The following is a 21,791-nucleotide window of genomic DNA, read 5'->3' on the forward strand; positions in this document are numbered from 1 at the left end:
GCTTTCCCGTTCCCCCAGCCCCGGGTGTCCGTGCGCTTCGGTTTTCTAACGGAGCCGAGGCGGGAAGGGCAGAAAGCGCTCCCCGATAGCCGGGGTGGGCTCCGCCGCCCGAATGGACAGCGCAGTTGCGGGGGGCGAGGAAGAACAGACACGTTAACGACGCTGCTTTAATTCAGTTTTTAAATATAACATTCATTTAAAATAACGCCAAAACCGAAAAAATTAAACCAAAACCCAGCACAATTAGCATTTCCGGTTATTGCCCAAGATAGGATTTGTGCTCTTCGTCCGTATCTTACATTTAGCCAGCCAGCAACATATTTTCTAAATATTAATTTCAACCGCAAGTCTTTAATTCCCTGTTAACGTTTTCACATCCATGAAATATTTGAAGAAGCCAATCACGTTCCTTGTTACAAGTCTAGAAAAATGTATTTAAGTAGCCATTACTGTGCCCATCTCTTTAAATACTTATCAAAAAAGAAGAAAAAAAAAAAAGGACAATGTTTAATCTGTTTTAAAAAACAAAACACAGTGAGGATACAAATACAACTGTAACCCTCAGTGGCAACAGTTTGTAAGCGGTAATGGAGAGCCGCCCCGCTGAAGAACACCTCTCCGCCTCCCACCCTGGCAGGAGGGGAACCTCGCCTGCTCCCATCCCTGCTCCGGCTGGGTGGTGGTCGGTGTTCTCAGCAGGCACTTGCATCCAGTCACAGCATCAGGAACCCTTTAGAGTCGTGCAGCCACAGGTTTCTGTACAGGTATCCTAGCATCTAACGTGGGGGGAAAAAAAAAATTAAATGTTATCAAAATGTCATAAATACCACTCCAATAAATTACTTTTTGCCTTATTTTCCTTGGTCATTGGGTTGCATGGTATTTCAAATGAAGAAGGGAGATTCAAAGCCACAGTCAATAACTCCAGAAAAAGTATTGTAAAAAAATATCGTTAGGATTTTTACACAAATAAATCTAAGAAACTATTAGGTGAAAAAAAACACTACATCTAACATGTGCACTGTCCAAAGTAATTTGCAACATGAGAAGCACTCTTTGAATGAATTAGAGAACACTTACCAAGCGTGTCCAGGATTTTATTAACAGCCTCTTGATTTACATTGTAAGTGAATCCTTTTGACCTACAGTTTAAAGAAAAAACCTTGTTTCTTCAATGAATATTTCTTATTCCAGTCATTTCTATACAAATAATCTGAATTAAATATTTTCGTAATAACATCATACTCTTCATCCTACCAGCATACACATTAATTTTAAGGACATGGCAGACTTCTAAGCAGACTGTACTCAAGGACAGTTATGGTTTCTTTATCCTTCCTCTTGTTCAGAGTGTCTCTCTCTCTCTCTTCCCTTGAGTTTTACTACAGACAACTGGCAGGAATAAATACAATTGTGCTGGTTTTGGCTGAGATAATGTTCTTCATAGTAGCTGGTATGGAGCTACGTTTTGGAATTGTGCTGGAAACAGTGTTGATAACACAGCGATGTTTTTGTTATTGCTGAGCAGTGCTTGCACAGAGCCAAAGCCTTTTCTGCTTCTCACCCCACCCCACCAGCGAGTAGGCTGGGCTGCACAAGAAGTTGGGAAGGGACAGAGCTGGGACAGCTGGCCCCAACTGACCAAAGGGATATTCCATACCATAGGACATCATGCTCAGCATATAAAGCTGGGGGAAGAAGAAGGAAGAGGGGACGTTCGGAGTGATGGTGTTCATCTTCCCAAGTCACCGTTACACATCATGCAGCCCTGCTTTCCTGGAGATGGCTGAACACCTGCCTGTCGATGGGAAGTAGTGAAGGAATTCCTTGTTTGCTTTGCTTGCATGCACGGTTTTTGCTTTTCCTGTTAAACTGTCTTTATCTCAACCCATGAGTTTTCTCACTTTTACCCTTCCGATTCTCTCCTCCATTCCACCGGGGCGGGGGGATGTGAGCAAGCAGTTGCGTGGTACTTGGCTGCAGGCTGAGGTTTGACCACACCACCAATCGACCAGTTGACTGGTGCTTACAGAGTCAAGAGTTCTGCTGTTCTGCTTCATACTAATAGCTCTGTCATTAATACCCGCCAGTAAGACTGCACACTGGCTTCTATACACCAAAACACCAACGTTACTTACGTTTTCTTCTTCTTCACTGCACCTAGTTGCACAAGAGCTGCTAAGGCATTTTTCTGCATGTCAGAAGACAGCGCTTCGTAACACTGCGTATTCCCTACGCAGAAAGCAGAAACACACTTAAAAGTTGAATCGCTGCCCATTAACAGGCTACGCTTGTAAAATCATATTGCGTTAACAGCCGTACGCACCCTTCTCAAGAAGCTGAAAAACAAAGTTGCGGACTCCAGGGATAAACTGCTTCTCAGTAAAGGCTTCTTTTGTCTCCTTTGAGAGGTATCTGAAAATTAACTAACATTTTAAAAAAATTAGCACACAGTTCCTTTTGATTGTCAGCTTGTTATGAATTACAAACAGACAGGTCCTTGTAAGTAAGTAATATTGTTACACTTTGAAAAGTGTAGGAGGGGAACTCAAAAGACTTCTTTTTATTACTCTTTTTTACTGGTTTATTACTGAAATTTTTATTACTGTTTAACAGGCATGAGAATCCTAATATTAAAAAAAGATTCAGTATTAATATAATAGTTAGACATTAATTTAACATTCCTGTTCTCACAATCAAAAGCGGTATAATTTTTTTTAAGCAATACCTGTTTTACAGAGGGGAAAAACTGGGGAAATCAGTACAGTTCAGCCCAAGTCATACACCAGATCATTAACAGATTCCACTAGGTTCAAACATCCAACCTTCTGCTGACATACCTGAGATTTTAGCCTCCTGTTTTTGTAAACATTGCTTATCACAGGAATGTAAGTGTTTAGTCTTATTAAAACCTTGGAAAATCAGAAGAATTTAAAGAGATACGGATGCAATTAATGACTCCCAAAAAACCTATCAAATAGGAGATGCAAATTCATTTCCACACCTGGCAAGACACCCCACATAAAATGAATTAAGCAAGAGCTTCTTGTAAGAAAGAGCAATGAACCTGGTAGCAGCACACTCTCCATGAAGCTTATAAACCCACAACGGGCCATAGTATTACTAGGTAGTTACTGCTTTTGCCAATTGGAAAAGTCTGAGTCAAAAACTACAATCAGGGTCCTGGGGAGAGAGTGGCATTTAAGATATTTATTACTGCTATTTCTCAACTCCTGTCCTCCCCAGCCATGAAAATAGTCACTACTTATATTGCAGAAGTATCACAGCTCTCCTGGTTTCCCTATAAAACACAGGAGAAAAAAAGATAATTTTCTGAAGAACAACATACCTGATAACCTTCCACAAAAGGTCTGAACATGGCTGACAAGAAAGATACTATAACACTTCCTTTGTCGGTAGGGTAGATTTCCTGTTGGCTTGTTTGAATGGCGTCACATTTTGTGAGTAGAAAACATCCTTCCTCAAAATCCTGAGAGAGAAGCATAACTGAAATTTTAACACCCACAGTAAGTGCAGCTACTTTTCGCCACAAAATCAATAACAAAAACCACACAACAGGACACCACTTCTGAACTCATTTCTCAAGAGACTTGAACGAAAATTTTCCTATATACCAGAAATACCCTTATAAAAATGGTGGGAATGTGTCCTTAAACACAACTGTATATTGATGCACGAGAGACCTAGAAGCAAAGAAAGCGGCTGTGGCTGCTATTGTAACAGCCATCCTGAGCTCCCTCAGGGTTCTGTCAGAATAGGGTCAGGCTGTTCACTTTAAGGTGGGGTTATTTTGTTTGTTTGTTTGTTTTTTTAAGTCAGAGTTCGCTTTTATCACGTGTGCTGTTTGTGATAAATGATAACATAGTTCACTGACCTGCCCTCTACAAAAGAGACACCACAATGGCCAAAAGTTACAAATAATGGCAATGTCAATGACAAAACTATTTACTGCCACCAGGGGACACAGGACACGCAGACAGAGGACATGAGGGGATGGGACACAGACTCAGGCTGCTAAGAGATCTCTTAACGTTACAGCAACTCCTTCATTTGACTCCAGTAAAATCGGGTACAGCCAGTCACCTTCCTGTTCCCTGATTGCTTTTGGGACTTCAAAAACAAGCTGCAAGAGGCAACAATGGCTAACAATGAGAACTGAATGTAACTTCAGATCAGCAATTGTGCCAGCCAGCCTTAAAAAAGGCCCAATTCTCCATCTAAAAATCCCTGAGATTTTAATATAGTTGTAAGTCCTGAACATTCTTACGAGAATTATTCTTATCTCTTTTTAATTATGGAGGAAAGATCACAACTATCATCATCAGATATTTGGCCTTAGCATTGACAAAAATCACATTTAATAATTTTTAAATCCAAATAAAAACTACACATAGACTTACCAGTTTATATTGGGTATGACACTGAACCGATTTTTTCGCTAATAAACTTGTGCTCACCTGCATTTCAAGCAGGCTGGACGAGAGCCAGCTCGGACCCAGCAGGACGTGTACAAACTGACACAGCGGGTCCCGCAGAGAGCCAAGAGCTGCCCGCAGTTTTCGCAGCTTGCCTGCATCCAGCTGCGTTAGGAGAGAATGCGGACACACCGAGCCCCCTCATACGGCAGTGTGCATGAACAATACCGCCTTGGTCCAAATTATGGTTGTATGGGACGGGGGGTGAAGCGAGAGGAAGCCCTTTTCAAGCAAATAGGACACAACTAAAGCTTCCATAAGACTCTACGAGGGACACTTAATGCCATCAGGAAAGTTCTCACTTCAAAAACCTTCACAGGCAGCATCGCCTCAACTCTGTAGAAGATTTCGGCAGCAGAAGTTTACATCAGGCTTTACTATAGGCACTTCCCTCACAGTGCTTGCAATGTACTGTCTGAATCGACATGAAATAAATGCTACTAATAAAAAGCTAAAAAGGCTCAACCATGAACCATCAAAATATTAAAAAAAATAAATTACTTGTGCACAGGAATATCAAAACCTTCAGAGTTCAAGGTAGAAGAGGAACATTAGCAGTTGTACAAACACTACAGAGTAGATACCGCCATGCTGTGCAGTGACAGAGAGGTGGGTACAGAGGCGTTCTGTAACAGATGAGGCACTGAGTGTTGGCACAGTCCTCTGGTAGCCCTGCCATCACAGACCACACACATGGAGCTACACAAAACAACTGATCACAGCTGCACTAGGAGGAGTACAATCAACTAGAGGACAATAGGTACCTAAATTTAGAATTGCATACTCTAATAGTTGCCAAAGATAACAAAAGACATACAATGGTTGATCATTAATCAGTATAATACCTATAGTTTAACTTCCTGAAAGAGCAGCAGTACCCCTCTGCTACACAGTCTGCAAAAACTTCTAGGAAAAAATATTCTGGTGTACTCTCTATGAGAATTCCTGTTTTGTTTCTGTGTTGACAAAACATACCCACTCTGTGACAGAATTCAATTAAATCTACACTAGAACTTTTTTCTTCACAGTCTAAGGTCTCTTTCATAAACAGAAAGGAAGAGGGCAGTATTTACACTTCATTTAAAAAGACTGTTTTACACATATTTTTACATCCGTGCTGGAAGACTGCTAGCTTTATGCAAAAAAGCTAAACTTCTGCTACAGTTCATTTTAATAGTTCAGAATTGGGCAATTTCAGGATTTAATTTTTTTTTTACCGGAGGGGAGAAAAAAAAAAAGATTGCATATGCAATCATTTGGATTCAGACAATGTTTTGCAAGTAACCAAATGACTACTTCTACTCTGACCCCCTTTTAAGTTCTCTCTCCCACTTACAAATCAAGTTGATAACACTGTAGGTATTTATCACAACGCACTTGTTCGGCAGAGCCCTGAAATCAGATGCTATTTTAGTTAGCTGTGTTAGTGACTATCAGTATTTTTGTATAAAAGATGTTTTTACCTTCAGTGAAATGCCAGGAAAGAAGATGAACTCATCAGAAAAAACGTCTCTCAAGAAGCTGAAGCAGCTATAGACTTCCTCTGAAACAAATATTGTAAAGTACCATTGTTTAGAAACATAATTTGAAACATGCAAGTGAAAAACCATTTATTCCTTATTTTAGAGAGACTACCTACTTCAAATAAAATTTGGACTTGACATTAAAAGCATACCTACATATACAGCAGAAACCACCACAACAGAACAAAGTACTCAAAGCACTTGATCCAAGTGTTACTAAACGAAAGAGGAGGTGGTTGTAGCTTCTCAGAACACGCATGAAGTGCCACATAATCGGATGCTGCACAAAACTAAGGTATGTATTCTGATAAGTTTCTTTAAGAGCCAAGTACTGGAGAACACTGAAATACTTCAGAAACAGTACTAGAAGAGAAGAAAGACTGAGAACTGGCAGCACTATATGTGTGAGCTGTGTGTAATTTGTAACCTAAAAAGCTGGTCTACTAAATGCCAACAAAATAAGACACTTAGGGACTGGGATCAGCTCACCTTAGCCCTGCCCTCTCAGCAGAATATACCTACTTTCAAAAGTATCAAAGGGTAAACAAACAGAAAAGGCAAGCGAAATACTCCCATCCCCTCCCAACACATCCACCCTACGCCATAGGACCTTATCCACAGTATAACATTCTCAGACAGCTCCCACTAGCAGTCGCAGGAACCTCGTGCTCCTCTCACAGCAGACAGCACAAGGAGCAAAGCCAAGGGGCTCTCAGAGCTGCCCAAACATACCTTTTCTGCAGCTGTGTGTCATCTGCAAGGCGACTGCCACCAGGGACGGACGCACAAACACGTTCAGCAGCTGGTTTCTATAGGCAGCACACATGAGGATGGCCAGAGCGCGCTTAAAGACGATTTCCCCTACAGCTCCATCTTGCACTCCTTTGTCATTTAGGACCACGTGGCCATCGACAAGGCGAGCAACATTGGAATGCACGGTGAGGCCAGACATGACTGCTTTTTTGGCACACAGGTTATCTAGCAGGAAAATGCAACACTCAGGAAGATGCAAAAGGGAACATAACTCTATTGAAACAGCCTAAAACACACCAGTATTTCATTAAGTTTTATCACTGAAGACCAATTATTACACCAAACATTCAGTTAGAGAGATGTTCCAAAATAATCCACACCAGGAATTGGCAGCCTAAGCATAGTACGAGATGGAGAGAACAAATTTCAGACATTTCTGTAAGTAAAGCACTTTAAATTCTTCCACTTGCTAACCATCACAAATACTTCCTTTGTGTCTGGAACATATATTCTCAGCCTCCAAATAAAAGAGGATAGATCTGTTTGATGGATACATTCATCAGTAAGGAAATGGAGATGATACTTTTGCTTAGGCATTTCTGACACTACAGTTTGGAATCAGATGCCCAAGTCTTTATAATGTTTTTCCTCAACTCTAACATACAAGGAAGGCCTCATCCCAAATTAAGTTTAAAGAAATCCTAACATAAGTATCATTGCATAATGTATCTGCTCAAAGAGAAATCAGACTGTACTTAAACCCAAATATCTTCTCGTTTTGTAAGACAATCCTTTTAAAATGCCTAAAGCACAGAGGTGTGTGCTTTTGTTATATTTTTTTAAACGATAAAGTTCTTCAAAGGGAGGCATGAATTTCACAAACCTGTGGGCTTTGATCAAGCTTTTTGTCAGCATGACACACTGTGAACTTTACTCAGATAAAGAGCAGCATCTCAAGTCTTGAAAATACGCTCACCTTTTTAGAATACCTTACACTTTAAACATTATCAAAACATTCCCTGCATCAAACGTGAACTCTTTGGTAAGCAAGGAAAGAAGCAATAAAAACTTCTTAAAAGTTTTAAGAAATAAAAATAAAAATAGATAAAAACTTACTAAAATACACTTGTTCACAGCACCACAATCGTATCGTATATCAATACAGCCTTTGACAAAAAAAAATTTTCTCAACGTAGATTTCACGTAGAATGTCCTTGCATCTTATTTGCTCTTCCAACCTACTTTCTTTCAGTTTTGCTAAAGCTCCCAAGTTTCTCAATGCAATAAGCAGAAGTGTGAGCAAGTCATTTCACAGTTCCTGTTTTTAATATAAAATTTCTAAAACCCAAGCAAATGTTCTGCCTGTAAAAACAACCAGCATGACGAAGGGAGAAACAACTAGCTGTTTGAAGACAGAAGAATGGACAGGGTACATGCAGTTGCTGACTTGGCGATGTCATCAAATTAGCATTTAAAATATATTTATTCTTTAAATTATTGGCAATCCAAAATAAAACAACAAACCCTGTTTCTATGCAACTGATGCCTAGAGTGGGGCCGGCACACTCCAATAAAATCTGCTCAGTTGTTGTTAATCCTCTGTTCCATTACCATGCCTATTCTCCATTCCCTGACTACAACACAACTCCAGTAAAGCAGAAGTTTATTCATCGTTGCTAAGAAAATACACAGAATTAAAAAGCAAACCCGAATATGGTATGTTCTTCAGTTTACTGTGCAGTAAGATTCTAAATGAAGTCTAAATATTGCCACGAAATTCTTCCTTTTATCAGTCTGCCAGAAGCAGACCTTGTCTGCATTCACTCCAGTGCAGATCCCTGAAAGGAGAAGCGATTTTCTTCCAGAAATGACAGAGTCCTGTTAGAAATGTAGCCTGCTTGTATTTCTTAATTGCAGTACTGAGAGGGGTCCTTGATTATACATATGAATACAAATGCAAAGATCCATAGTTCTAAGTCTACCTAGAGTGAAAAGGTAAATGTAGTTGCGTTACACATTATTTTTCTTTGCTGGCTTTACCACTTATGTCCTGAGGCTTTAAAATTAACTACCTTGGTCAACAGAGAGAAGTTTAAAATACTTGTTCAGAAAGTTTGGAAGGAGAATCAACCTTTCAACAGCCAATATATACATAAACATTATATATATAAAAAAAAAGCAGGTGTGCGTGTGTGTATATATATATATATAAATAAAAACACCACAGAAGTCTCCTCCCCAAAAGTCATCACTGTTTCTGTGTATAAAGTGAAATTTAAAAATAAATAGAAAAATTATAGTTTTGTTTCTGCTCATTCTTTGCTCCAGTAGCAACTTACACTACAGTCAATATTAAGCAACAAACATAGCATCATCACACCAAGTTTAACTGCTGCAGACCAGGTAATTGCCTGTGACTTACATAGGGTTCAGAAAGACGGGCACGAGGCAAATCTCAGTACAGGCACCTATAATACAGGCACCTTATAATTTCCCCCTCATCCCACACTTCAGGAAATAACAGTAAAATATCTGTTCTGCCTCCACCTTACTGTTTTTCAAAATAGTACCTTGCACAGCCTAAGCCGAAATTTGCCAGGTTTTAACATCATTTTTAGCATATCCTAAAATCCATTTACAACTCTGAGGAAAACATTTTCTAAAGCTGTTGCCATACACCGCTTCAACAGAAATATAAGCTATCCTTCATAAGCAACAAAAGGAATAGAAATAACACTTTCTCTGCATACCAGGCCATTCAATGAATCCTCCAAAAGTCTGCGTTAAGCCTTTAAGCCACAGGGTCTTTTCTATTAGAAGTTCAAAATCCATGGCTGGCAAATTCTGGAGCAGGACAGCAGCAACTAGCACCCACGGGCTCAAAACCATGTTTTCTATTTGCAGGAGCTCCATTTTATAAGCTACGTCGCTGACAAATTCTTGGATATCCTCAGATGGCTTTTGGGGAAGATGCCTGAAAAGAACAACACAATTCAAGGTAAAGAGCTCCAGAACCTGGAATATAAATCACATTCTTCCTTATTTCTTCTGTATTGCTCCCAGATCTATAACTACTTCATAGCACCTAACATCTGGAGGGTGATTCTATCTATGTACAGAACAGAAATAGCAAAGCATCAGTAGCTTCGTAACAGTATCTGAAACACAGAACTCTGCATTGATGCTGTACACTTGCTATCTTAAAAAAAAATCAGAAGCATTATGTTTGTATTACAAATTGCAAAAGCCACCCAATCCAGTCATAGCTACAGCTCCCTGGCACACGATCACATAACAGTTGACAGTAATAACGCAAGAAGGTGAAATTTTTAAGGGGCAAAACCACCGAATTCTCAGAAAACAGAGCTTTGCCTGGCTCATGCATCATCATCAATTTTTTAAAATGGCATCTTCTCAATGCAGTACAAAGCTATGCAAGTAAAAACCTGTTTTCAGAAAACACCCAATCACGAGCACGATAAGCCTCTGCTCAGACAAAACAGGTTCAGGTTCAGCGGTCTAAACAGATGGAGGGGAGGTGAGAGAAGTTGAAAACAAAGAACAAGAGAACACCTTAATTATTTTACGTAGGTGAGGACTAAAGTGCTTTTCCTGTGCACAAACCATGGAAAGATGTGGTACCTGGGAACCAAATTGTATGGACACCGATTGATCCTCCCAGATGCCAAGGTTCTTAGTGACACTGGCTGGCCAACATAGATGTGTATGGTACCAAAATTATCACTGAGGATTCTCCTGGCTTTTAACAACCCCTAAGAAAACGGGAAAAGCAAAAAGCCAATTTAGGTGTTACAGGGTGTGTATGCTTCCACTCATACTCTGTTCTTAAGGGATTTACATACAGATGTAGATTCTTTGGGCTTTGGGACTCCTAGGAGTTCATATGCGTAGAGAGATTCTTCTAATATCCTCTCATAGCTGATGCTGATGGGAACAAGATACGTGTCAAAGACTTCACGTTTGAAAAATGGTTCCATCACAATGCTGAGAAGACCTGCAAATTGGATAAGAAAAGAAGAAGAAAAAAAGTGAATCACATTTCTTTTTCAAAGAGGGAAAAGCAACTGCAATTTAACTTGTTCTCTCTTCAAGCAAGAAGCAGCACAAGATATTGCCCAAGCTTTAAAACATAAGGTAATCGTAAGCAATGCATTTGGAGAACTATTTGTGCTCTTTTCAGCAGCACTGCTCTGCACTCGCACAGCATCCTCCTTCTAAAGAATCCCCTTTACTTTTACAATATTTCTCTGCTGGTCAAGGGACTTCTACTTTCTACAAAGAAAACAGGGAAGAATTATGCAATTAACTACACAATGGGGCAAAGGGAAAGAAAGCAAGAGAGTGCAAAAGACATGTATTGCCGTTATTTGTATGGCCTTGGAACTCTAACCATTGTGTTTTCCACTACTGAGACAGACCTCACCAATTTCCCACCATTTTAACATCCCTTCCTGTCTGAAGAACTTAGGAAACACAAATGAAAACACTAATAATCATATAAGTTCCAAGTTTTCAACAAACTTACCAAACTTTGGAGTCAGAGTCTTGGCTGTGCGGCTTCTAGTCCCTTCAAGAAAAAATTCAATTGGGGCATAGCCACCCTTCAAAAGTAAAACAAAACAAAAAAAGGTCACAAAATAAACACATTCCTTCTTTACTGTCCACAAATAATTTTAACCACTTAAAAGGTAAGTAAGGTTTTTGTTTAATGGAAACCATGCATATCTAACTTCAGTCGTCCCTAAGCCTATATTCATACGTTGTATTTGATACACCATACAGTTAAAATTAACGAAAATACGCATCTGTCATTATATATGGGCACATGATCCAAAGCAACTGATGTGCAGCTGTTTGTTTACCACCTACTGCTGAACTATAATAACAACAGAGCACATGCATGCTCTTCACCTACAGCAACTCTGAGCTAAAACACATTTAATCAAATCACAAGACTTTCCCTCACATAGCTATAACACTGTGCATATTTCACATGAATCACTGCAACTGAGTATTTCTTAAGCATATATTTTGAGAGTTCAGTAATTTATTTACCCTTAACATCGTTTTTACATATTCAGCAAACACTGCCCAGTAGAGTCTGTTCCCACCAAAGGAACGTCGCATAAAAAAGGCACCTGCCCTTCGTAACAGCTCACCAACTATTTTCATTCCTAGGAAATCTGAAAAACAATCAAACGCACAAAACTTATTGACTAATATCAGCCAGCAGAATCAACCACTTTCTCTAATACACTGATTCAATTACCAGAATAAAGATGATCTCTTTCAACGAGTCTGTTGTTGCATTACCTTTATTTGCTTTCAGATTGTCTAGCATGACTTACATAGATATAAATGATATATTATAATATGGTTTCAATTTTTTTTTGTAATCACCATTCACTCAGAGCAATTCATTTTCATAATTTAGATGGCCAGATTTCAGCCATAATAAAGACTAAGTTTTTGAAGTACCTTGTCTCACTTACCTTCAGAAACACCAGTTACCACAAGGTATCCTGGAAGACACCAAAATTAACTGACCAATTACGCTCTATTTTACCATTTATGATCCTGACTCATCACTTTGAGAGAGGTACACCAAACCAGCTAAAATTTTTTTACAGTTTTCTAGTTTTAAGCAATCATGTTAAACTTGTCAAAACCAGGAAAAACTTAACATGAACAAATTTCTTAGGGAAGCATTTAAAACGAGTCTACACAGCAGCTGGCCATGTGCCACTTCAGCCTCCTTGCTATCTCAATCCATGAAACACTTGAGAACAGATATTCACTCAGTAAAGTAAATTCCCATTTCCAGCTACAACACTGACAATGACTGCTTTGAAGATATCATACAATGTGTCACACACACACATATATATATGTGAATACATACATATATGTATGTAAGAAAAAACAGATAAAAGGAAATTGCCTACAGGTCCCTAGACAGCAATAATACCTGGCAGAGCTTCCTATGTGCAGAGGTCCATCTTTTTCACTTACTTTGCTACTACCGTCCCTCTCTCACCACAACACAGACTCTATTCCCTCCCTTACTTCCACACTCCTGCTGCGTACTCAATCCCCTAAACAGGATCCTGGCTGTATGCCCAACACCTCTCCCCACCACACACTGCCACCCCACAAACTGGGACTGAAACGAATCCTTTCATATAACTCAAAAAACCCACACCACCTCATCAGCTCTGTGCCTCTAATCTGACTTGCTCCCATGACCTGAGACAGAAACACAATCCCAGCACCAGCCAGATTCCCACTAATGCTCAGAGCATGTACTACGGTGTTACTGGCAACTGTTAGACTCCCCTTAGCTAAGCCCCATAGATCTACCTGTATGCTACTTAAGATCAAGCGATAACTAACAAAGCAGAGGTACTCACCACCTAGGTCAGGAAAGCGTCTCTCCACTCAGCACAAGTGCCACTTTGAGAGCGAGCTTGTACATCGCACCTAGTGAACCTCTAACACGATATCCAGTAAATACAACTACAACCATAGAGAACTCTGTTTTCTCCAGAGGAATTTAAAACAACACACACATGCAGCAGTATAATCAAGCCGCAAACCCCTAACTCTGAAGAACTTTGACCCCAAAATACCCAAAGCACTTAAAAAATGTTAATCACTAAAAAAAAATCCGTCTAAGCCAAACTAATAGTATCTTAAGATACTGTTTTGAGGCCCAAAACTCAAAAAGGCTCTAATCCAAAAGTCAACAACACCTATGACACCACGTGAGCAGACTCTGAACAATAAATGACAGGTAAGTAGCTGCAACACCTTGATAAGGTAGCTATGAGACATCAAATTCTGAATTTACCAGAAGCTAATCCACATCACCCAGAGGCAAGACACCACTAACTAAAAGACCAGCAGAATCTCATCTTCTCTACCAAGCATATCCTCCCATATTCAGCTAATTTTCTACTGGTCTTCCTAAGTTCTCAACTGGAAAAGCAGACTATAGTAGAGTAGTAGGCTCCAAGATCTTTCCCAGCTTGTGGGTGCACACGGAGTGCTGCAACAGACCCGAGGTTGTCGTCTACCTGCTTAGAAGATTTAGTTGATACCCAAGGCTTCCAAGATCATGTTTCTCAGTTAAATGCTACAGGAGTCACAATTTTCAAATAACACATTAACTCAGAAGATATTTACTGTTAAAAGTCTTCAAGAACTGTTTCCTGCAAATAAAACTGGCTTCATCTGCTTTCAAATTAAGTATTTCCAAAATCTCGACAATTTGTCCTCCAATGTGAAATTTCATTTCCCAGTCAGCTCTGCTCTCAGCACTTCACATAACAGAGTTCTGCCGATGCTTCAAGGGAAGCAGTTGCATCGGCAACTGATTTTGTTAAAATAACATACTTGCCTATTCCTGCAGCAATGACAGGCAAAGCCAAGTCATATGTATATAGCAAATAAGACAGCATCAAAAAGTCTACGTAGCTTCGGTGACTGGGAAGCAGTACAACTGGATGCTCCTGAATGGCGTGCTGCAACTGAAAAAAAGAACAGCACAAACAATATTGTTCCAATATTTACAGACTTCTTTTTTTTGCAAATCCATGCCTTCACAGGCCTTAAGACAAAGATAAGCCGATTTATTTGAGGGTGGTTTCTCTGTCCACATACTCCGTACCTTTTTCACAGAGAACCATAGGAAATTTTGAGCTGAATAGTTTCCAGACTAGCAACCTGCGGTTCTACAAGCATCAAAGGACTCAAAAGCCAGGGCCACTTAATTACGTGACAGTCTAATTCAAATCTCTCTTGATGGGGATGGGAAATTCAATAGGGCCTGTCTATTGGAATAGACATGGAATAATAGGAATGCTCTGCATCCTCCAGCACAGCAGCATCCTGCAATGAAACGGGGACAACAGCTCCCCAGGGGATTGGGACAAACTTAAAGCACCTCCTGCCTCAGAGGTGCACAATGTTTCATCACTCTTAGCTGTATGAAGGTTTTGCAGAACAGCCAACCCACTCAGTCACATGACATTAGATTTTCACCCTCAGTTCAGCTAAATGCATTATTATAGTACCAGATAGAAAAACACTCTTGATGACTGATCTAACAGAATCACTGACACATGACTGCAAGTATTCCTTACCATAGGAAGCACTTGGAAAATGTACAGAAAGTCCTGCTACCTGTTTGCCTCTAATATAATTACATATCATCTGTCTTCCCCTCTGCACTTATTAAGAAATGCAGTAATAAACGCAAGTGCAGTCTTTTTTTTTCCAAGGGTATTTTTCATATTTGTTACTTGGAGCAAAGATTGGAGTCTTTGTCCAAGTGACCAGTACGAAAACATTACAACTTTTTTTTCCCCCCACCAGTACTTACCCTCTGCATTCCTTCTTCATTCACACAGACTCTCTGGAAAAGCCGTTTAAATATTTTGCTCAGAGTAAAGGCAAAAAATCTGACAGCTCCTAATTGCATACTGTGGCCCATCTCATCCAGGATTTCCATGGCTTCTTCTTGAATAATATCAGGTGATTCTCCCATCTCTTTTGCTAACTAAAGAGAAATAAAACAAACAAAACAGCACTCAGATGTTGTTCCTTTCTCCTTGTCCATGCACACCATTCTGTGTCCCATAACAATCATGGCAGAACTACTGCAATAGTCAACAAGATTTTATTTTATGTGATAGGCATGTATCTAACCATACAGAATCTGTTCGGTGTCAGTCAACAAGAGAAAGTCAAGTTAAAGCTGTTCAAAATCAAGAATGAACTTAGATGTCAATGGCGGGGAGGGTGTGCAACAATATCCTCCCCCTAAACACACCACCTGAATGTTTTAATCTGTAGCATCTTCAGAGATTTTCCTGCATTATTGGTCTGAAGAGGCTGTATGCAATTTTCTTTGACCAGTAAAATGGAACTGATGTTTGCAGAGATATTCACAACATAAATCTTTGAAGTGCATTTGGGTTAGATATTAAGACTTGGCTGAAGAACCTCAGCCCTATCACACTTAATTTTTTTTGTAATGTATTACTTTGGCAATGGCTAGCTGAAATGCATACAAAGCACCATCCCTACCAACTTTGCATATCAATGATCTTTTTTCTGTCGCTATGCACACTCCCCTTTGAAGTTTCTTAAAACAGACTTAAATAGTGGCTGACCCTCCTATTTGACACTTTAAATCTAGAAATATTTCATTGAAAAGTTAGTCTTTTAATATTGTGGAATGAGGAATATGACTTTTACTGAACACAGAGGAGGAAAGAGGAAGAATGGCAGAAGAAAAAGCCTCCAAAAAAACACAGCTCTGTTTAGAGGCCAGCAGTGCTTATTATTATTTCTATTTTGTGACATATGAGAAAATCCATCTTCTCCAATCTACCTCTATATACCACCTTACTATCATATCTACTGGTTCAATTGTGTTTTGATAAATGCATTATCCTTCATCCTTTGGACTTCCACAAGCAGCTATAACTGATTATTTTAACCACTTAAAGAAGCCAAAAACTGTTTCCACTTAAGCCTGAGAAAAATCAATCTATTTTAGGAGGTCAAAAAATTATTCTCATTATTCACTAGGGGAAGAGATACTGTTCTCATTCACCAGCAAAAAGCTTACCACACAGTTGATCCTGTGTGAATAAAGTGCACATCCACTATAGAGCTAAGCACTTACTCCCCAAAATCAGGAATCAAAAAAACAGACCAGTCACATATAGCAAGCTAAAACAACCAAATGCACTTAATTTCACATACTGAACATTAGTAACCTCAGCAATTTGTCACATGAACAAATTCCAGTATGCCTGTTTAAAGCTGTGCAAACTCTGCCCAGACAGGAGGCGCGCTCATTGCAGATGGTTGGGCATGTTGCCCAAGATAGCCTCAGTTACACACTTCCAGCAATCTCTAGTGCAAAGCTGAGAACTAGGTTGCACTGGGAGGACTGCTAACCCCCTTCAACCACTTGATGCTAGCTGGGAAAATATCCATCAAAATAATTTTCCATTAAAAAACCAGCAGTTCAGAAGAAAACGTCACACAAATGTCTGTCTGTCAAATCCTCTGTAAAATATTTTCTTTCAGTAAATGTTTTAGCGTTTCTAAAGTTGAAAGATTCAGGTTTTTTTATTTCATAATACTCAGCAATTCATGACGGCAACAGGACTACTTTGTCAGACATAGTTTAGTTTGTCATGTTATAACAGGTTTTGATATATCATAGGTAACACTGACTATTGAAAAAAACAAATAGAAAAATTTTATGGTAGCCACTCACTCAGGACTAAGTAAAACATCTTATATACTTCTATAGGTGTGGAATTATTTCTCATGAATACTGAAAACTCTGCTAACTAACACACACTCTTGTTTCAGCCATTTCAACATAAAGTGAAATAAGAGCCAGTTTGAACATAAAATATTTCATTTGTTACAAAGTAGTAGCTGCCCTTCATCTTAAAACAAAAACATGGTTACATCTTAGTGCTTTTAATTCAAAGAATTCTCTGTGAAATTTAACTCTCATTTTAGGGAAAGTAGCATTTATGACTCATTCATAAACGCATCACTAGCCTACAACATTCCTACAGGGCACCCTCAAAGTACAAAAATGTCTACTAAGAAGGAGAGTGGTTGTGTCTTTCACAATGCTGCTCTGTGGTGAGGACAGTGGAGGATGGGGGCAGGGGGAAAAGTCAAGCACATTGGATAAGTTAGATGGTGAATTATCGTACATGTTATCTAATCACGAACAAGTTATCTAACAGCTTTAGTGGCAACTCCATGGTAAATCAGTGTTTGTTTATCCTGCCAAAAGAGTACAGCTCTCAAGTTACTGATTTTTTGGACCGTCTTTCAAACTACAGCTTTCGTGTTTGACAAGGTCAGCAATACTCTTTTTTTCCCTGCTGCCACACAAAGCTTGGCTGGGTTCAGTCTACCTCGTTTCACAGCGCAGGCTCCAACCTCACCTGCTTGATAACATACTGAACTTGCTCTGACTGGAGAACAGCACTTTTAATAGCGTTTGGCTTGCAAGGTGAAAGTCCTTTGTAGATCACCGGAGTGTAACATTTCATCGCGTATCTCAAGTCACTGGACAATCGTCTTTCCTCCAAGATATCTTCGAACTCATCTCTTTTCTTTGACGTGAGCTCTTTCTGCTAGGAACATACAAACAAAGAATGAGACACTGTCTTGAGCCATTCAGTGGTCTGCTTGGCTACAGAAGCATAATAATGGCATGCAATACTTTTTTGCAATGCTTCGGTGTTTTGGTTTTTTTTTGCTTTCTATAGTCTCTGCATTCCACACTCTGAGTGCATGAACGAATGTTACTTGCTTGGAACAATGCCACAAATAGAAAGAAACTAAAAAGAAAAACACCAATAAACAAATCCCCAAAAAAGACCTCAACCCTGTCCAACTGCAAAGATCCCTAAATCACCCTATGCCACGTTACTTAATTCTGCCCAACAGGAAGAAGCTGAGAGAACGCCTGGGCCATGAAACCTAAAATGCCTTGCCTCCAGCCTCGCCATGATTAATAGTTATTAACTAAAACACCTGTAATTCCAGCTCTCGCAGCTGCATGAAGACAACACCATGAATGACATTATAAAATCAGAATCATCGAAACAAAAAAAATAACCCCTGCTACTTTAAGTTGCACCTACGACCTTGGTGATTTGTGCTGGCTTTCACCAAGCTTGGACATAAGGTACATAAAACACAGCCAGGCAGGAATAAACCAAAAAAACCCACTACCAGCCATGTGAAGACCAAAATGGATTATGGTGCACATGTAGGTAAAAAGAGAGCAGAGCCTCTGAGTAACCGACACCACCGTTAAGCAGTAAAACAAACAGTACGTTGAGAACCAATTGTGGCTCCGTCCTGCTGCAGAAATCTCAGCGTCAAAACTCTTCCCCTTGAGTCAGTAGGCATCCTCTGCGCTGGAGAGAGATGTCTCCTATTATCTCCTATAACACCATAGTCTGTATGAATGACCCCTCAGTCTTTCCAAAACCAAAAGTGTATTTCCCTGAACTTCAAAACAGCAGCAATAGCCACCAGACAAGTAAGGCAACTGGAGCAAGCCTCTGTGAAACACAAATATAAAAGTATTGGTTATGATCAACCATATTTATTAGAAGAAGATGTTAAAATAAAAATGCTTATGTATTCCTTTACAGCACAGAAGGGTAGCACAGGCACCCTTTTCATTCATTCTGCCTCCTCTCCCTACATACAACCTGTGCAGAACCAGTTTGACAACGAAGGATAAAACATGTTGTTTCATGGGCTCTTACAGTGACTTTTTCTGGTGTCAGAGGAAAGCCCGGCCAGCAAACACGCGGGAGAACACCAGGAGCAGATAAGCAGAACGCCCAGCAGTGGCAGCTGGGTTTTCAACCCTGGGAGAGGGAGTCAGGTTTCACTGACAGCTGACCACAGCCACACCAGCAACACTATCAAAACCAGCTGACATTTAAATTAAGTAGAGAGCAAACATTTAGTTCCCATGCATTTATCAACACAAGATAATGTGGCAAAAAAACCCCAAATCAGGAATATCTTCATTTAAGAATCACAAGAAAATCCTTCAAAGCTGCAACTGTATCAAAAGCCAACTTCGTTTTATCAGAGAACACAAATCCTACTGCAATGTTTGACCTTCTCATTCTTTCCCCCACAGAGTATAGTCAAATTTGGACACCATCCTTGTACTACAGTAGCGTCTGGTAGATCATCTAACTTCTCCACTACTGTAGTTTTGAGAATTGTCCCACAGTAACTGCAGAACCGACTCTCCAGGAACTTTTAAAACAAGCCTATACAAGATATTAAACCCAGGCCCATACTAATTTAAAACTTTCAGGGTTGGGGTTTTTTCGCCTGTATAGTTTAGCATTATAGTTTTCAGTCTTTTCGTTTTCACAGCTTTGAACTAGTTGGTGTTTTGCAAGAGCCAAGTAAGCTAAGAACTGTTAAGACAACTGGAAATAGTTTATATTAGCCCTTTGTTGCCAGTGGCACCTTATATCAACCCCCTTGATTAAAAATAAAATAAAAAAAAATCTCCTTATATCCTGTAATGGCAAAAAAGATACCTCAGAATAACATCAGAAAATATTAGTTGGCTCTAAGCATACACCTACTCAGATCAGTAGGTGACAAGCCCTTGCTCAGAAAACCTAAGCAACTTTTACTTCAGTTACCAAAGTTTAAATCCTGCAACGTGCATCTGCACAAAAGGCAGAAGAAAGAAACCCAGCACTCGGCTCCGGTATCAGCAGCCACCGCGCCGTGCCGGCCCTTCCCTGACACGGCTCTGGCGAGTGGAGTTTTGCAAAGGCCACGGCCAACTGAAAAGTCACCTCTCTGCCACCGCTCCTCACCTGATGTTTCCAGATTTGATATGCAACTGATTTCTCTCCATGGCAACTTTCACGCCCTGCTCTGAAGCAGCGCTGAGGGAGCCAAAACACACACTTTACCAACCACTAAAGAAGAGTAATGCTGCTTTTACGCATCACAGCCGAGCTGTTGTTCCAGCTTCAACCGCCAACTGTAGAGAGCACGCTTAGAAAACGTTGGAAGCCTTGACATCAGAAAATCCAGTTATGCACACTGTTACTGCGACACTGGTGAAGTACAAAAGCGAAACAGCAGGAGCCTGGAACTCCTCTGCTTCCATATAACCTTTGAGAGCAATAAAACAGGAGCGCTCGTAATGCGCTTAGGATACCAGCACTCAGCCAAGGAGACAGAAGTTTGGGAATCTCTGTTGAAACCAGGCGCTGTTTCCCTCTCTCCCCAGCCCCCTCCTCTAAATCCAAGTAGACAGGGGAGGTTTAGCACCCCACATCCAAATCTCCATGTCTGAGGCTGGCATAGGAGCTGCAAGGGAAAAACAAGGTCAATGAAGTCATTTCCACCATGTAACACAGGGAAACCCACTTCAGCCACTCCATCTTCATTACAATTTTTGAATGCGTTGTCGTTGGCAGGTTTCTGTCCCTCACAACAGCCGCAGGACTCCCTTACGAGGTGCCCCGTGCTTGGACACCAGCCACCCCAGACAGTCTCTCCGCCAGGGCTGGTCGGGGGGCTGTCGGACAGAACCTCTCTAGAGAGGAGCCTGAGCCCCTTCCGACCTTTCTTAAACGAACTGGTGTTTCATAGCATATCTAAGGGGTGAAGTGGAGCACCGGATCGGGACCTTTGACCCTCGCAACTGACACGACAGGAACTGACGAAGCAGCTGGGGAGGAGAAACAGATTCGAGGCCCGCAGTAGCTGTGGAAAGCGAACTTGGGAGGGAAAACATCTGGTCACGGTCCCCGCTTGACCATGACCTGTCCCCGCTGGGGCCCGGGAGAGGCGTCGTCCCTTCCCGGGCTCTGCACAACACAATCTCTGCGCCAGGGCTGCGGCGGAGCCGCCTGCCCCTGCCTCGCGAAGCGGGGAGAGCCGGGGAAGTTGTGCGTGGCACACCCGCGCCCTTCAGAGGCCCCGGGAACTTCCCTCCAGAGCGCGACCCCTGCTCGCCCCGGGCCCCAAACCGGGGGGCGAAGGAGAGGTGCGCCAAGCGCCGTCACTCCGCTTCAGAGTGAACGGCACCGACGAGGCGCGGGGGTGAGGCGGTCACCCTCCTTCCCCCGCAGCACCGAGCCCCGTTGTTCCCCCGCCCCGCCGCCACCTACCGAGTACATGGGCGCCCCTCGCCGCGCCCGCCCGGGCGCCGCTGCCGCCGCCGCCGCTGCCGCCATGGTCCTGCGAGCGGCGCCGCGCCGCCCCGCGCCCCTCTCGCCCGCCCTACCCCGTCGCGGTGGCCTCCCGCTCGCCGCCGCCTCCCGCGACGCCCATGGCCCCGCGCCGCCCCGGCTCGGCTGCCCGGCGCGCTGCGGCGGGCGCGGTGGAGGGCGGGGGCACCGCGCGATGGGCGGCGCCATCTTGGGGGCGACGGGAGCCG

At 41.4% G+C, this 21,791-nt stretch overlaps 1 protein-coding gene across 1 annotated transcript; it reads right to left on the reverse strand.

The window, feature by feature from the left end:
- Positions 1 to 211: 211 nt before the first annotated feature.
- GNPAT (glyceronephosphate O-acyltransferase) lies at positions 212 to 21,771 on the reverse strand. The gene is made up of 16 exons (XM_086627156.1): positions 21,523 to 21,771; positions 17,785 to 17,976; positions 15,177 to 15,353; positions 14,193 to 14,322; positions 11,849 to 11,976; positions 11,319 to 11,394; positions 10,636 to 10,787; positions 10,415 to 10,545; positions 9,523 to 9,746; positions 6,752 to 6,997; positions 5,960 to 6,039; positions 3,350 to 3,490; positions 2,327 to 2,426; positions 2,139 to 2,232; positions 1,081 to 1,142; positions 212 to 776 (listed from the first exon to the last, which is right to left on the reverse strand). The coding sequence occupies exons 1-16, from the start codon at positions 21,769 to 21,771 to the stop codon at positions 733 to 735; spliced, it is 2,226 nt and encodes a 741-aa protein (XP_086483282.1). The 3' UTR covers positions 212 to 732.
- Between the last annotated feature and the right edge of the window lie 20 nt (positions 21,772 to 21,791).

This window comes from Tauraco erythrolophus, chromosome 2, assembly GCF_009769465.1.
Source record: "Tauraco erythrolophus isolate bTauEry1 chromosome 2, bTauEry1.pri, whole genome shotgun sequence".
In the NCBI taxonomy this organism is placed as follows: Eukaryota; Metazoa; Chordata; class Aves; order Musophagiformes; family Musophagidae; genus Tauraco; species Tauraco erythrolophus.